The sequence below is a fragment of the Ovis canadensis genome, chromosome 22 (genome assembly GCF_042477335.2).
Source record: "Ovis canadensis isolate MfBH-ARS-UI-01 breed Bighorn chromosome 22, ARS-UI_OviCan_v2, whole genome shotgun sequence".
NCBI lineage: Eukaryota > Metazoa > Chordata > Mammalia > Artiodactyla > Bovidae > Ovis > Ovis canadensis.
Window position 1 is genome coordinate 25,838,366 of NC_091266.1, and position 18,225 is coordinate 25,856,590.

The 18,225-nt window shown below is 37.5% G+C and overlaps 1 protein-coding gene across 2 annotated transcripts; it reads left to right on the forward strand.

Moving 5' to 3' along the window:
* The first annotated feature begins 1,114 nt into the window (after positions 1 to 1,114).
* LIPK (lipase family member K) lies at positions 1,115 to 16,077 on the forward strand. 2 transcript variants are annotated; one of them, XM_069568043.1, is made up of 9 exons: positions 1,115 to 1,224; positions 2,130 to 2,244; positions 4,235 to 4,433; positions 5,792 to 5,901; positions 6,810 to 6,946; positions 10,767 to 10,913; positions 11,416 to 11,487; positions 13,988 to 14,059; positions 15,275 to 16,077. In XM_069568043.1, the coding sequence occupies exons 1-9, from the start codon at positions 1,120 to 1,122 to the stop codon at positions 15,506 to 15,508; spliced, it is 1,191 nt and encodes a 396-aa protein (XP_069424144.1). In that variant the 5' UTR covers positions 1,115 to 1,119; the 3' UTR covers positions 15,509 to 16,077. The 2 variants fall into 2 exon arrangements, with proteins under 2 accessions (XP_069424144.1, XP_069424145.1); XM_069568044.1 differs by having other exon boundaries at positions 4,334 to 4,433.
* Positions 16,078 to 18,225: the final 2,148 nt, after the last annotated feature.

Below are 18,225 nucleotides of genomic sequence, written 5' to 3' on the forward strand. Positions count from 1 at the left end.
TCTTTATTAGTTGAGGAGGAAAAGACAGAAACTCATTCCTTTTCTCAAACCATACATAAAAATTAACTCTGGATGGACTAAAGAATGTTTATAATAACTTTATTCATTTTATATAGTGGTTAATGGGAGATCGCCTGCAAAATGTCCCCCTCTGTTACTTTGGCAGTCATTATTTGTTTTTTCAACTTAAGTAGTTTAAAAGCCAAATGAGGAATATACTTCATCTCCTAATTTTCACAATTTTCTATTTGAAAAACAGCTTCTTTCTTATGATAAAGTAATACTGGACACAGAAAATTAAAAAATGGAGAGTCCTTTAAAAATGAGAAAAAATTTACCATCTAGATATAACCATAATTAAAATTTGATGCTTAATCCTTTCTCTCCCTTTATAGTTTGTTATATCACTGAGATCAAAATGTATGCACAAATTGCATTATTTTGCCCTTAGTATTCTATAATAGGAATTCACATATCATGCAAAAAGATAATATTTGACTGTTGAATAATTCCATTCTTCCTCCCCCATAATTTATTTTAACACTCTATTATTTTAGGAAATTAAGATAAACAATAAGGTAAATTTTACAGATGATGCTTTCATTTTTTTTTCTTTTAGATAGACTCTTGGAATTAGAATTATAGAGTAAGGTGTATAAATATTTTTACATTTCCAATATGTGCTAATATATTTCTTTCCATTAAGGTTGTGCCAATACTCACTTCCACCATCAGAAGAAGAGTACTAATTTATCTGGTAACTAGAGATAATAAATGTGCTTTGATTCATATATTTGTCCTTACATTTTTCTGTGAATTATATATACATTTCCTTCTTTTGTTCAATTATCTATTGAAGATTTAATTGATATTGGTTTTATTTTTTTCTTCTTTCCTTTCTTTCTTCTTTCTTTCTTTTCTTACTAAAAAGTCACCAGTTCAGATTTTTCATGGGATGGATCTTGAATAATTAAGTATATTATTTGTTAAGACACCACCTAGAAGGATCTTTCCACTCCTTCCAACAGTAGTCTTATAGAAAGTTTACACAGAGTTTCAGTTTTAGAATTCTCTTTGATGACAAATATATTAATATTTCCTTTTACAGGTTGATTCCAAATGTGGCAGCTTTTAGCAGCAACATGCTGGATGCTTCTTCTTGGACCTGTATACAGTTGTCACAAGAAAGGAAGCACCACAAATCCTGAGGCTAATATGAATATTGTAAGTTGTTCATTAAGGAAAAATATTTAAGATAAGGAATTATTAAGCTATTGTCATCTTAGGGGCTTTCCTGGTGTCATTTTAGATATAACTGGCATGCTTGTCTAGTTTTTAAAAATTCTAAATTGACTAAATCTGTGTTGCCAACCTTCGTTCCTTGACATAGTTGACCAACCACAGAACTGCAAGACCTGACCCAGTTTGGGGCAATAAGGCTCCCTCTGCTGGTGGTTTGAGCTACCAACTCATGGTGGTTTCCGGAAGAGAAAGTTCACAAATTCCTATTGATGATCTTTTTAGAGAATACTTGGGCTCTTCCTGAGGTTTTTACTAGAGCAGTTTCTCTGATTTATAAACTGCATTCATGTACATTTTAAGTTTAGTAAGCCAGATTTGGTTTGGGCTGCTTATAAACAAAAATATCTTAGCATGCAGAAATTCATATCAGAAGGGGACTAGAACAAAGTGGAATGAAATAGATTTATGAAAACAACCAAAAAAAAGACCAGTGACAAATGCTTACTATATGCTTCATTCCACTGGAAAACATATTTCTTGTACACGTTGTATACCGTCATGTCCCCACCCACACCCATTTGTATTAGAACTTTAAGAATGGAACTATCAATGATATAATTTTTCAGAAACCATTTAGAGAGTGACCCTGAGTGCATTAATAATACCATGCCAAGAAAACTACCATGTACGATTACCACCTTACCTTACAACACCTTGACATGCATCTTCCTTTTAAAACCCTCCTCAAATTATCCTGATTTTCCTGCTCTATTCTGTTCCAAAACATAGATAAACAGTAGGTTGTGACTTAAAGTATTATATTGCAATGTGGGTGAAAATCTAGGCATTATATCATGAAGGTATATATGTTCCTTTCCCCTTTTTAGAGCCAGATTATTTCCTACTGGGGCTATCCCTATGAAACATATGACGTTGTCACAGAAGATGGTTATATCCTCGGAATTTACAGGATTCCTCATGGAAGAGGATGTCCAAAAGCAGGTAGGATTTATTTCATTATGAAAGGAATAATGCCTAAGGAGAGATTCCTGGATGTGCTGATAGCAGCAGGACAGCTGTGATTCTAAAATAGAGCCTATTCTCTTCTATTCCTCCTTCTAGTGAAGGAAAATCATCACCATCACCTCCACTATTCCATTTCATTTGTATAATGCTGGAGTTTTTAAATCAGTTTGACATACACTATTCAGTCTTTCCTTTTCTCCATCATCTTGTCCTCTTTCCCAACAAACACGGAAACAAAAGAAAATGTCGTCTTATTCTAGGAATACTCACTTTTCTGCTTAAAAACCAGAACTCTAGGGTCATTTTGATGTTTTCTCCCCTCACTTTCTATATCCAGCCAATCACCAAGACCTACCAATTTTGCCTTCTAAATGTCTCTCTAATCTGAAAACTCTCAGTTTCAACGTCACTCAAGTCCAGGCTTAGACACCATTATCTTTGGCAATATCAGTTATCTTTTAAGCTACTGCAATAGCTTTCTAACTGCTTTTGTTTCATTTGTAATTAGTTCTGTGCACAAGTCATTTGGATTTTATTTTTTACAGTAAACCTGACCCTATTAGTTCTATACTTGATTGTAACTAAAGAGCCATTCCTAGCTCCCTACAATACAGGTTAGTATCTGAAAGGAGACAGGATCCACTTGGCAAGAATTGTTTGCTTCTTCTCTCATTTCTTAGTACCTTTTATTCTTTGGAGATTTGTATAAACAAACTTTCCAATATTAGAAGGGTTATTTTTTAGAAGATTAAAAAAAAATTTATGCAGTCTAGATGGAACAGTGTTGCTCACTTTATAGAACTGATGGTTCCTTAAAATATCTCCATTACCTTTGGAAATACTCATGAGAACTTTACTTGCCCAAACTTTCACCTTGTCAGTTCTGCCAGGTAAATGCCAAAAAGCATGGAAGGAAAGCTGTCTCTACAATGAGAAGCTGCCTGAGGGCTCAGATTAGAGATGAGCTATAGATTGTGACTGCACTTTGGTGGTATTTTAGCAGAATTAGTAACACCTCTTCCTTCTGTCTTTTTCTCAAAAGGTGGATTAATGGATATAGATTTTGGTCCTTGCTTCCAGATAGCCGAGGCTCTCTGAGACTCCAGTCTCGCCTACTCAATCTCAGGAAGCTGGTCAAGCCCCAAAGGGGACCTGTGGGAAAGCCTTTTGGCACCAACACAGCATCATGAACCATTTATAAAAGAAAAATATCCTAGTCACTTCTCTTTCTCTTCTCGATGTTTTCAGCACCACTTCCCCATTTCCTTCTTTTTCTTTTCTCTTTCTTTAATCAAATTGTTCCAATTCTACATTGTGAGCAGAATTATGTCAAATGAACAATTTCACCTGTGTACATTTCACTTAAAACCTTGCATTTCGCTTTCTGACAATGCAAATTAACAAGCATAGTACCTGGCATTCAGTGAAATATTCAACAAATGGAATTTTTATTGTCTTTGTTATTATCATGGAAAAATATTAGCTTTGTTATCAGATGCTTTTTGAGAAATAAAATGTCATTAACCTGAATAATTATAGAGCAGGTAATTATTGTGGCTGAACAAAATTATGTGTATTTTAATTTTAATTTAATTCTTATAACTACACCATAAGATAATATTTTTTTATTATCCCCTGTTACAAAATAAGTTAACTAAGGCACAAAGAGGTTGATACATAGCAGAAGAAATTTTTGAAGCGGGGCACTCTGACTCCAACAGCTATTTAACAATTCAATGCATTGGACATAATCCCAGTTTTACAGAGAGAAAAACAAGTCATGGAGAAGATAAATAACTTGACCAGCTTCAGAAGTAGTTCAAAATCCTAAAATCTAAACTTGCCTGGTGGTGTCAAATTTCCTTTCTTAACCTTTCTTTTGTATTACAGGGAGTCAGAAGAGAGAATTTTCTTGTAGGCACCAAGGAAGTTCAGATAAAAAATTCTCATTGCCTGTGTTTTGCAGCTCCAAAGCCTGTTGTGTATTTGCAACATGGCTTAGTTGCATCTGCCAGTAATTGGATTTGCAATCTGCCCAACAACAGCTTGGCTTTCCTTCTGGCAGATGTTGGTTATGATGTGTGGCTGGGGAATAGCCGGGGAAATACTTTTTCCAGAAAACACTTGAAATTTTCACCCAAATCACCAGAATACTGGGCCTTCAGGTAAGAAGAACACTACTAATGACTAAAGTGTGTACATTACCTTTTTATATGGATGACTAGCCTTTTGAATTTTCCCTTTTGTCCAACTGCACATTGTGGAATCCACAAGATGGAAATAAACATACTTCCTCTACCCAGGTTTTCTTCACAAGCTCTAAAGAAATGCCCTTATTATTGCATTGATAGTTGTTTTAAACACTCCACTTGGCCTGTGTGTATATAAGAAAGGAAAAAAAAATCAAAATGCAAATTCCAGGACTATCACATTGTCAGTGTGCAGTCCAGAAATTTACATGGTATGCTTAATGAAGAGGAATAATGACACTGATCAAGATATGGGAACAGAAACAATGTTCTGGTTGAAAATCCTGAGAACCAGACATTCGTGCTAAGTCAAAATGAGCCAAGCACTTGAGCAGAGATGACACTCCAATGTTTATTCACTGAGGAGTGAAGGAACTCTGTCTTCCATAGACTGAGGGTGCTAAAATCTCTCCGTGGAGCCAGTCTGCCAGAAGTCCCTGGGGGTGCTGTCTGCCTTAGAAGTTAGGCCAGCTGAGTCATAGAAGCAAACCTGGCACTTGTAGGGAAGCTAAGAACTGTGCCTTGAAGGTCACTAAAGGTGCTTGTTCCTTGACCTCATTCCTGGAAGCCATTTGTCATTCCCTGATTCCACATCCCAGTGCAGTTTTGTCATAGCACCATTGCAAACAGCATCCTGTTTCCCTAGATGAACGTGCTCCTGACTACACGCAGGAGAGAAAGCCCCTGAGGCCTCTTCCCTGGAAATGTTGATTCAGTCTGTCTGGGCTGAGATCTGCAAGTCTCTTCACTTTTTGTTTGTAAAATAAGTATTCCAGGTAATTTTTCTTTTCAAAGGAATTTGGTAAATCTGCTATGGAATTAAGTGGAAAAGCCTTTGTAGATTGGATAAAAAAAAGCCCCTGATGCTGGAAAAGATCAAAGGCAAAAGGAAAAGAGGGCAGCAGAGGATGAGATGGTTAGATAGCATCACTAACTCAATGGACAGAAATCTGAGCAAACTCGGGGAGACAGTAGAGAACAGAGGACATGCTGTAGACCAAGGGGTCACAAAGACATGACTTAGCGACCAAACAACTACAACAACTCTGCGGGATTTGTAAGTCAGATTTTTCAGTTTCTTAACACAAAGTTACTCTTGGATCAAGACAAGATCTTCAGAAGATGCCTGACATCATATATTGATTCTAGTCTTATATTTAACAAAAGCTAAGCATCTAGATTTGCAATGCATATGTTTAAGTATTACAAGCCTAACAATGAGAAGGATTTTTTTCTAACTCTGTTTTGTTTTGCTTTGTTTTTTCCTTTGGCAGTTTGGATGAGATGGCTAACTATGACCTTCCAGCCACAATCAATTTTATCATAGAGAAAACCAGACAAGAGCAACTCTACTACGTGGGCCACTCTCAAGGCACCACCATTGGTGTGTTTGGGGGCAGATGTGATCTGAGGGTGACAGGAGATTTTCTTCATATTCATGAAAGGGGTCAGGATTTCTTCCCTCTGTGCAGTCTCTAGTTTGGGAACTTTGAGTTGGAAAAACATCACATCTGGCTGTCTTTCTGAAGAGTAAATAAAGTGAGGATGACTAAGGGATTTTCCTGCCCCCTCAGAACTAAATTTGGGGATTAATGGATAAGACTGTAAGAAAGTCAATTATTTAGTTCTTCGTTTGTATATCCAACAAACACTTGCCAGACACTGGGTTAAATACCAGGAAATCAAAGATAAATATGGTATACATCTTTCCCTTGAAGAGCTCACAGTCTAGTAAGGGAAACTAAAAAGAAAGCAAAGAATTGCCAATCTCAGTGATCATATGCCACAGTCAGTGTGGCTTTTAGTTAGTTCCCAGTGGGTGCTAGGGCAGGCTAGATGTGGCTGGGCCACGTTGGCAGTGCCATAAGGCTCGCCATTCTCTTTTCTGTTGTCTTTTCAGCTAGAGACCTTGACAATGCTAACAGCATTTTACACCAGACATTTGAGAGTGTTATCATCCATATTCATAAATGGCTGAACTTAGAAATCCTTTCTAATGGTAATAATGTCATTAGAAACTCTACATATATATAAAATATAACTTCTGAAAGAATTTGAATCCTTTCTGTAATATTCTCTGTAAGTAGATTTGCATCCTTCAGAAACAGGAAACTCACTTTATTCTGAATTAGCCAGTTTCATCTTTGGAAATCTAAAAATCCTTGCCCCCAAATGGTGCTTACTCTGAGTGTCTTTGTTTTCTTTTTTAATATAACTGCTTTTACTATCACTTAAAATGAGTTAAGTAAGAATTGTTCTAAATCCATGAATTAGTATCTTCTTTCCTTTCAGCTTTCATAGCATTCTCCACTAATCCAGAGCTGGCTAAAAGGATTAAGATATTTTTTGCATTGGCTCCAGTCACCACCGTGAAATACACCCAAAGTCCTATGAAAAAATTAACAAATCTTTCCAGAAAAGCAGTCAAGGTATGTGACAACTTTTCCCCAGGTTTCAGTCTGTAGTAACTAAAACTAGCTCTATGTCTACTGATTTCAAGAAAAGACAACTTTAGACATAAAGTTTTACCAAGTGGATCAGTGGTAAAGAGCCTGCCTACAATGCTGAAGACTCAGGTTCGATCCCTGGGTCAAGAAGATCTTCTGAAGAAGGAAATGACTAACCCCACCAGTATTCTTGCCTGGAGAATTCCATGGACAGAGGAGCCCAGCAGGCTACAGTCCTTGGGGTCACACAGAGTCTGACACACCTGAGCATCTAGAAAGAATAAAATAGAAGCTTGAGGTACACACGTAGGTTTACTGATGATGCACAATTTTGCCAATTGAGCTCAAGATGCTCACTCTGATACCATTCTACCCTACCATCTTCATTTTCTATTTAGAGGCTTCTCTCTCACATGATTCCTCAATCACAGATATAGCAAGAGCTGATTTGATTGATGGGCTGATTAATTGGTTTAATTTGTTGTTGTTCAGTTGCTCAGTCATGTCCGACTCTTTGAGACCCTGTGGACTGCAGTATGCCAGGCTTCCCTGTTCTTTACCATCTTCTGGAGTTTTCTCAAACCATGTCCATTGAGTCAATGATGCCATCTAATCATCTCATCCTCTGTCATCCCCTTTTCCTCCTGCCCTCAATCTTTCCCAGCATCAGGGTCTTTTCTAATGAATCAACTCTTCGCATCAGGTGGCCAAAGTATTGGAGCTTCAGCTTCAGCATCAGTACTTCCAATGAATATTCAGGGTTGATTTCCTTCAGATTTGATCTCCTTGTAGTCCAAGCAACTCTAAAGAGTCTTCTCCAGCATCATAGTTCAAAAGCATCAGTGGTTTAATTTAGTAGGTTAAATTTCTCTCCTGTGCCCCCTAGTGTATCAAGGACAGCATAATGTAGTATTTCAGACTGTATGGAGTCTGATGGCATGAATCTGAATCCTAGGTAGCTGGATGAATTTGATCAAGACCTTAATTCTAGGAAATATTTTATTCATCTATTGAGTGAGGATAATAGTAGTCTCTACTCATAGGGCTTCTCTGAGGATTAAGTGAGTACATATGTGTAAATCTCTTACACATTGTTGGCCTTTACTAAATTCTAGCTATTGTTATTGTGGTCATGATTTCCATAGAAAACTAAAAGTCCAAAGTTGCCCACACGTCGTCAACTGTTTGTCAACTCCTCAAAACCTACACAGCATCCTAGACCTCAGATGATTTCTGCTAGCTGCCAGCTAATTAAATGATTATTTGCTCAATGGAGAGAATTGTTCTATGTGAGTTGATGTGTTTTCCTGTTACATAGTAATATGGGCTTCTCCTGTGACAGACAGAAGGTGATTAGACTGTTTAGTGATTTCAGTGAAAGCATATGAAAGTGAAAGAATTTTTATAGAAGCCAAGAGTTCTGATTGGTGAGAGATAAGCAAATTAGCCCAGGGTGGTTTAATTCCATACCTAAACAACTAAGACCGTAGCAGCAAAACTATGGTTCGGTTCAGTTCAGTTCAGTTCAGTCGCTCAGTTGTGTCCAACTCTTTGCGACTCCATGAATTGCAGCACACCAGGCCTCCCTGTCCATCACCAACTCCCAGAGTTCACTCAGACTCACGTCCATTGAGTCTGTGATGCTATCCAGCCATCTCATCCTCTGTCGCCCCCTTCTCCTCCTGCCCCCAATCCCTCCCAGCATCAGTCTTTTCCAATGAGTCAACTCTTCGCATGAGGTGGCCAAAGTACTGGAGTTTCAGCTTTAGCATCATTCCTTCCAAAGAACACCCAGGGCTGATCTCCTTCAGAATGGACTGGTTGGATCTCCTTGCAGTCCAAGGGACTCTCAAGAGTCTTCTCCAGCACCACAGTTCAAAAGCAGCAATTCTTCGGCGCTCAGCCTTCTTCACAGTCCAACTCTCACATCCATAAGTGACCACAGGAAAAACCGTAGCCTTGACTAGACAGACCTTAGTCAGCAAAGTAATGTCTCTGCTTTTAACAATGTGAAAAATGCTCACAGATCCTTCATAGTACATGGGCATCTTTTACCACAGATATTTCAGTCCAACCCAGTCCTACATTATCAGGCAAACAGCACCAGACTTCTTGTTAAATTATTTCAGCATTCCCACCAAGTTAAGAGATATTTTGAGATGGTAGGATCTTCACTTTCTCAATTTGCACAACTCTGCTTCAACATTCAATGTTTTGATCTACTTATAGTGTAGTGCAGTTCAATTGAATTTTGTAAAAAAAAAAAAAAAAAAAAAGATAACCTAGGAGCTACTGTTTCAAAAGCATGGCACCAGGAAACAGCTATGCCTATAAAGCTACTTTTCAGCCAGTCGACATGACTGGAAATTGGGGTACATGTGTGAATGGTGGAAGACTTGACCAAGAAGAGAATAACGGACAGTTCATAGAAAGCATCTATGTCATGTTAAAGAGTTTTGTTCTGTTGGTGATGCGAAGTCATTGAAGAATGTTGAACAGAGAAAGGGATTGGTCGGTTTTGTAGTTTTAGAAATATTACCCATAAGGTGTTTTAACTCCAATAGAGAAGCTACCACATGTGACTAACTCACTAATTCCTAATAGAAATTCCAGCAAAATCATAATGATAGAGCAAAGAAATAGCCATACAAACTCAGAGAAAATGTTTCTAGTCATTGGAATCACGGAAGACTTCCTGGATGGCATTTCTGAGTTTGGGCTAAAGGACAAGATTTCAATTGACAATGTCTTGTAGAAAGTCTTTCCAAACTAAGAGGGAAACCTGAGTACCATTGAAGGGGTGAAGCTCAAGCCATGCGAAATCACATGTAATTGACTTTATTTAGCTTTAAATTTGTGAAAGGTATGAGAAATAATATTGGAAATATATGAATAGATTCTGTAGGAAATGTAGGAATATTGGAAATGTGGATTTAAATGCCAAGTTAAGAAGCTTAGATATATTAGATATATGGGGGGTGATCATGGAAGGTATTTACACAAAGGAATGACATGCATAATGCTCTTTTTAGAAAAATTTTCTTGGGGACCAAATGGAAGTGAATGAGAGTAAAAGATATAAGGGCAAAAGATGAAGGTAATGGTTATAGAATTATTGTTACACTTCAGCTGAGAAACCGAGCCAGGGTTGTCCAAAAAGAAGACAAACTTTATAGGATTTGACAATGAAATGATAGGCATGGTATAAACTTTTAGAGAGTCAAGATTTTTGGTGTTGTTTTTTTTTTTCCTCTCTCTTTTCCTCTCCTATTAGCCAAATGTTGGTCTTCCAGTTTTTCTCATCAATAGTTGTTCTGTAAATAGTTCTAATTTTAGTGTGCCTGTGGGGCAGATGAGCTTAGCGTCTTTCCACGCTACCACTTTGCCTACTTTGCCCTAGGCGTATTTTACATGTGATCTATTATCTACACAGAAATTCTTAGTGCACATTGATTTTCTATTTTATAGTTGAGGAAATCCAGGTTAATAGAAAACTAAATATGAGACAGTTTAGAATCAAACCAAGATATCACTGACCCTAAAGCCTTGCCAATATCCTATGGAGACTAGTTTTTTAGGGGATGCTCCATAAAACACTTCAACTAAAGGATCTTGGAAGAAAAAGCTTCAAGAGCTGAGTTGGGAGGACTATAAAGACAAAGTTTAATGGGCTTTGTGGTTTCACTGAGGACTAGTAGTGAGCAGATGTCATACATGTCCAGTGCTTGACTGAATTACCACTCGTCTTCCACTTGACATTCACATCCATAAAAGTTGATGGCATCTTAAATCGATCTTGCAGGTATTATTCGGTGACAAGATGTTCTCTCCTCACACATTTTTTGACCAATTCATTGCCACCAAGGTATGCAACCGGAAGATATTTCGTCGTATTTGCAGCAACTTTATATTTACTTTGAGCGGATTTGATCCAAAAAACTTAAACACGGTACGTGTAAGCAGTCAGATCTAGGAAAGCAATTGTTTTGTTGAACAGAAATAAGGAGAGTTCATTCTGAATTGCATGGAAACCACATTTCAAAGTCTTTTTGTCTCCTGGAATGCAACTGGCATGTTCTTGGCTTCCAACCCAAGCTGAGAGTCCATCTGCTTGTTTAGGAGGATTTGAGGCTTCATTAAATATCTCTTGACTATATTCTTGGACCTGGAAAGAAAAAGTGCATTGCCGTTTGTCTTTGAGGACAGGATGTCCTCTGTGGGCTTTACACAGACACTGCCCTAGGCAGAAGAATAGAGGTGAGGGAAAAGAAAATTCTTAGATGGGCTTCTTGGCTTAGTTTGTCTTCAGAGGATGTGGTACATGTTTATTCTGAGAGAGAGAGAGATTGGGTCAGGTGAGAGAGGGAAAGAAAATACTCAGATTCACTTGTGGTATGATTACATGATTAGCCTTCAGGTAAGAAATAACCTTTTTACTTTGCACTTTGCAGAGTCGCTTGGATGTTTATTTTGCACAGAGCTCTGCAGGAACATCTGTTCAGACCATGCTGCACTGGGCCCAGGTACGTCCTCCCACTTCCTGACATAACACACACGTATCTCTGCAAGATCCCTGCGGAGCACGTCCGGAGAGCTCACTCTGCGGGTTATGCCACTGTCAGCTGGATGTTTCTGGAATCAGATAAACTCATGTCGATCTTCTTTACTCTCATCTATTCTCCAGGTCCTCTGTGTATTCCTAGAGATTCTGACTGATTCTGATCTTCAGATTACTCCTAATTGTCTTGTCTAGGAAAAGTTTGTGTTTCTTCTTTCGGGAAATCATTCACTCTAACAGAGCTATACATAATATGATAAACACTATTCTAGAAAGATCTTTTTACCCTCCAACTGGCATATGGGCGATTTCAGAGTGTGGAAATACTGCTTAATTTAGAGGAAATTAAATGTTAGAGTGGGTTTAAAATGGGTTAAGGGTTTCTGTTTTTACTCTCCATTTAAGTTTTTAGTGTGTGTTACTATATTTCTCAGTATTTGGTAAGCTCAGCAATAAGTCAAATTCAGTTGGTATAGCTTTCTAAGCCACTTATGTCTGAGTGTATATATGTGTGTGCACATGTACAAGTGGGGGAGATTTAATATTTAATATTTAATTAAATATCTTAATTTTAAAATACTTTAAAAAGTTGAATAAGAATCTGAAATCCCTAGAAATCTGAATTTTAACGTACACCCTGATAAATTTCTTCCCTGCTTTAAAGTTGACAATCACTGCTATAGATAGTCTTAAATACTAGTTGAAGATTTCTGAAATTCTTTGAAGAGTTCCACCTTCAAGAGATAAGCGTTCAAGTTCCTAAAGGAAGACAGATATTCCAGATTTAGGGCTTCCCACTGGTGAGGAGAAAGGTAGACTCTGAAAGGCATAGTTTTTCAGATAATACAACTTTGATTCCATATTCATTGAGCACTTACTATGTGTTCTTATTGTCCAGATATATATCTCATTGTCGTTTTGAATTCTCCTAACAATCTTTCAATGCCATTGATATTCCCCACTCTAAAAATGTCATAGCCAATCCTTACCTCTCACAGTTGACTCTTTTTAAAGCTATCTCTTCTCCTTTGATAAAAAGTTCTCTTGAGAATAGAAATAAGTGAGTGGGGTGGGGAGATAAAATATTCAGTTAAAAGTTACATAGACAGCTAAAGCAAGTATGATGATAATGACGTGATGGTAACAATATCAATAAAAACAGTGATTTCTTGACCGTTCCTAGGTGCCACATGCTTTTCATACATTACTTAATCTTCATAACCCTATAAGCAGAATGCTATTGTCATTTCCATTGCACAGACGAGAAAACAGGTTTAGAGAAGATGCATATACAGCCTGGATCACAGATATAATAATCAATTAAGCCTGGATTAAAACTAGGTCTGTTTGATGCTAGAACCCAAGTTCCTAACTATATAATACATTCTATTGCCTCTCATTGCTGAAAACCTACAGAATTTCAACCACAGCAGACTACTGCCTCTGTGAACATAAATCACAATGGGAAAGATTTTAAACAAAAAAATCAGAATTAAATCAGTTCATATGAAAAAAATCAAGTTAAAGGGAAAAAAACCTTTGGAGTAGTCTGAAAATAATTTAATGAAGTGCTTGAGGTAAAAGCAGACATTATGTCTCCTCAATCCAAATGGGTGGCAAATAACCAGAAAAAGGAACCCCTAGAAGTGCTAATGTTTCTATCTTAATATCTGAACTTAAAATGACAAAAGGGCACACACAGTGTCTCAGACACTCAGCCTGTGGCCGTGTTACTGACCACATGGCAGGCTGCTTGGTCATACAGACAGGAGACAGCAGACACTACACCTCAGAGAGCCTTGAAGATGTACTTTGAGTGAGCATTCCTTTCAAATGTAGCAAAACTGTTTGATTAAGGAATATAGTCATGATATCCTAGACCATCTGAGAAGATAACAAAGTATAAAGTGTAATAATAGTAGCAGTCATTTTATAATGTATAGCTAGTGCCTTTTAAAAAATATTAAAATTCTTGAAGCCAAGATGTTCAAGAATCAATGTAGCATCTTTAAAAACAGGGATGGTAAGGGGAGGGAGGAAAGAGGGGGGTTCAGGATAAGGTACATGTGTATACCTGTAGCAGATTCCTGTTGATGTATGGCAAAACCAATACAATATTGTAAAGTAATTAGCCTCCAATTAAAATAAATAAATTTATATTTTAAAAATAAATAAATAATAAAATAAAAACATGTCTATGTAAACAGCATACAATTTATTTAAAGGTATCACTGCTCAAAGATTTTCACTGGAAAAGTATAAAAGGGAAGAAAAGAAAGTTCCATGAATTTGTATCAATTTTTATCATTTTTATTATTTCACTTATTAAACTTTGACTTTTAGCTCATGTGCTAAAGCATGGGATATTATGGCAATCTTTTTGTATATTTTTTGTTTACTGTCTTTACATGTATGTTGTTTTCATATATCATTTTAACGTGTTTATTATTTGTATCTTTTTATAGGCTGTTAATTCTGGTCGGTTCCAAGCTTTTGATTGGGGAAACCCTGATCAGAACATGAAGCACTTCCACCAGGTACAATAATAATAATCACCAATTGCATACTGCAAATGAAATTTGTAAAAATAGTGTCTACTCATCAAGCACCTACTCACTATGCTCCATTCACTATGCCAGATACTTTGTATAAATCAGATGCTGTTTGGGGGGATCTTACCACTTGCCATATCATTGTTTTTGATTCTCAGCATGACCTGGTCTCCCAATATCCAAGGTCTCCCAGTATTATAAGAGACTTATACTTAAGATATTTGCTAATGCAAAGACCATCTACTGATGGTGACATGTGGAATGCTTATACCAATGCTCCGCCTGCAGATCACTCTATTAAGAGAACTCATGGTGCAGTAACCGAGTCAGGGGTCTCCCTAGGCACATTTCTAGTCTTAGAAACCTCTTCCTGGCCAAAGTTAGTGTTTTCTAAGGATTTATAAGTTGGTCCATGTTACCTTTTCTTCTTAGTCTTTCTGCTGAAATTACCTATGGTGCATTAATCGCCTTTGGCTACCATAAAAATCCCATAGAATGAGTGGCTTAAACAGCAGAAATTTATTTCTAACAGTCCTGGAAGCTGGAAGTCCGAGAGCAGGAGTGCCACATGGTCAGATTCTAGTGAGGGCTTTCTTACTTGATTATAGACAGCCCCCTTCTCCATGCATGTCCACATAGCCTTTCCTCTTTGTGTCTGGTTGAAGAAAGAGGTCTGTCTCTCACTTCCCCTTCCTACAAGGCCACCAATCCTGTTGGATTAGGATCCAAACCTTACGACCTCATTTAACCTTAATTACTTCCTAAAAGCCTTTTCTCTGAATACAATCACCTTGGGGTTAAGGTTTCAGCATATAAATTTGCGGGGAACACAATTTAGTCCATAGAATATATAGGTCTTTACAATGCAAGCAGTAAAAATTACTTTATTTTAAATTTTATAAAAAATATGGTTTGGTTTTTACTGAAATATGAAGTATAATGATAAACTCACAATAGCCAGGAATATACACAATCATCAGGCTCTCTTTTTCTCCCTGTCACTCTCTCTCAATTCTGCTTGCAAATGCTGCTTACATTTTCAGACTATGTCTAAGATAGTAATACAATGGTAAATGTATGTACATAATATACAGTAACATTTAGAACAGACAGAACTTGCTTAACAACTGATAATTGATGTTCCTTCTATAATATGATTTTCTGTGAAAACTATTTTTGTCTCTCTTTAATTTTATTTAGCTTACACCTCCTTTATACAATGTTTCTAATATGGAAGTTCCAACAGCAGTGTGGAGTGGTGGACAGGACTGCGTGGCTGATCTCAAAGATGTTGAGAATTTACTCCCTACAATTACCAAGCTCATTTATTACAAGTTAATTCCACACTACAATCATGTGGATTTTTACCTTGGACAGGATGCACCTGTTGAAATTTACCAAGACCTAATTAGAATGATGGAGGAATGGTTGTAAAATTAAATACACTTTCCTTTCTCTAAAGAAGTGGATTTTAGTCATAAGAATGTGGTACACAGACTCTAAGGTAACTCCTCCAATAATCTGTGGTCCACCCAGGAACCACAAATTTATGCAATCCTTTCCCGTTGAGTGTGGGAGGGACCTGAGGCTTGCTTCTAGACAGGAGAATTGGCAAAGGTGATGGGATGTCATCCCCTAATTGCAGCCTATTATATAAGAATCCATTTTAGCAAACTAGAGCACGAGATTCTCCTTGTTGGCTTAATAAGGCAAACAAATGTGGGAAGAAACCATATGTGGCTTCTAGGATCTGCAGGTGGCCTCCAGCTGATAACTTGCAAAGAATTGGGACTGTACAAGAGAAAAAGAATTCTGCCTAAAACCTGAATGAGCTTGGGAGTCCACTCTTTCCTAGTTCGGCCTCTTGTTGAGAAAGCAGTCTGTCTAACACCTGGATTGCAGCTTGTGAACCGGTGAGACCTGGAGCAGAGGACCTAACTATGCCATACCTGAACTACTGACCAAAGAAAGTGAGATAATAAATATTGTTTTAAATCACTAAATTTGTGGTCATTTGCTATCAGCAGTGGCAAACCACTACTGTTATTATTAATAATGGATTATTATTATTACCATTATCATTATTTTTTTCTTTGGTTATACACTCGAGAAATCCTGTTTCTTATTTCATTATTTTTCTCTGTCTTATTTTTCTTCTCACTATGAACTGAGTTGAATATTTCTTGTCATGCAGATCTGCTAACGATTCATTCTTGCAGTGTGATACCATATTCTCTTATTGTGGTAAGGACACTTAAAGTAAGATTTACCCTCTTAATATGTTTCTAAGTGTATTTTTAAGTGGGTCACCTACCCAGGGGTGTGGGTTTTGATTATACCACATCTTCACTCCTCCTTCTTGTCTTGTTCCTTTTTTTTATATCCTTCAGTTCAGTTCAGTTCAGTTCAGTTCAGTCGCTCAGTCGTGTCCAACTCTTTGTGACCCCATGTATTTTCTGGTAGTCCTCAGATCATTCTCATCGATCGCTGCTTTGTAAATGGTTGTAATTTTGATGTGCTCATGGGAGGAAAGGAGCTCAGTTCTCCCTGCTCTGCTATCTTGATCACTTTCCCTACACCATTTTTTAAAAATCTGTTTATTTTGCATTGGAGTCTAACCAATTAACAACGTTGTGCCAATTTCAGGTGAACAGCAAAGGGACTCAGCCATACATATACATGTATCCCTTCTGCCCCAGATCCCCCTTGCACCCAGGCTGCCGCATAACATTGACCAGAGTTCCCTGTGCTATCCAATAGGTGCTTGTTGGTTATCCATTTTAATTATAGCAGTGTGTACACATTATACCTCTTAATCAGGTAGGATTTTCTTGTTTTTATTCCTACATCTTAAAAATATTCTATCTTAATTTATAATTTCTTTTCAATAGGAACCTAAAGGTACATCACCACCATTCTCATCAATCATATCAATTTAATATTTTTGGTTTGAATTACATGTTCAGGAATCTGAACTAGCAACTTCCAGAGGGGAGAACATTTTAATATGGGACCATTTTTCAGTTCCACTGTAAACCTTCTGTGCACAGGACTTGGGGAGTCAGAGTCTCCTTGGTGACATCATGTCTTTGTAATCCTTACCAGTTATTAATATAAAAAATTTACCTTGCACCTTTTGTGTGTTTCTTGGTGGCTCAGATGATAAAGAATCTTCCTGCAATGCAGGAGCCCTGGGTTTGATCCCTGGGTTAGGAAGATCCCCTGAAGAAGAGAATGGCTACCCACTCCAGTATTCTGGCCTGGACAATTGCGTGGACTGTACAGTCCATGGGGCCATAAAGAGCTGGACATGACTGAGAGACTTTCACACACACACACACAAACACACATACAATATTTATTTAGCACTTGTTAGCTTATTTGGCATTTATCAAAGGCATAGCCAAAGATGTCTATTTCTGTCCCTGTTTCTGTGATCTGGTACTATGCTTATCTTATTTTAAGATACTATGGTATCTTAGTATCTTTAAGGTACTATGCTTTATCTTATCTTATTCTCAGAAGACTTAAATACTAACTCGGGCAAATATTTAAGAATAACAATCAAATCTAGGTCTTCAGTGCAGAGTTATTGAAATCCAAATTCTAGCTCTTGATACTTCCTGGTGTTGTTCCCTAAAGATGTAGATGAGAAAATCCAATATCGATTGTCCTGATCAGGGAAGGTCCTGCTTATTAGAGAATTTCTGAGGCTTTGTACAGTGGGTAGGGGCAGAATTTAATACACTTTTTTTACTTAAGAGAGAAGTCTATAAAGTAAACAGGGGGCTTCCCTGGTGCTCAGGGGTAAAAAAAATCTGTCTGTCAGTGCAGGAGACATGGGTTCAATCCCTAATCAGGGAAGATCCCAGATGCTATGGAGCAACTAAACCCATGCACCACAACTACTGAGCCTGTACCCTGGAGCTCAGGAGCCACAATTACTGAGGCCTGCACACACTAGAGTTCAAGCTCTGCAACAAGAGAAGCCATCACAATGAGAAGCCCACACATCGCAACCAGAGTAGCCCCAACTCCCTGCAACTAAAGAAAAGAGCATGCAGCAATGGGGACACAGCATTTATTTATTTATTTACTTATTTAAATAAAATTTAAAATTAAACAGGGAGACTAAAGCAAAATCACCAGAG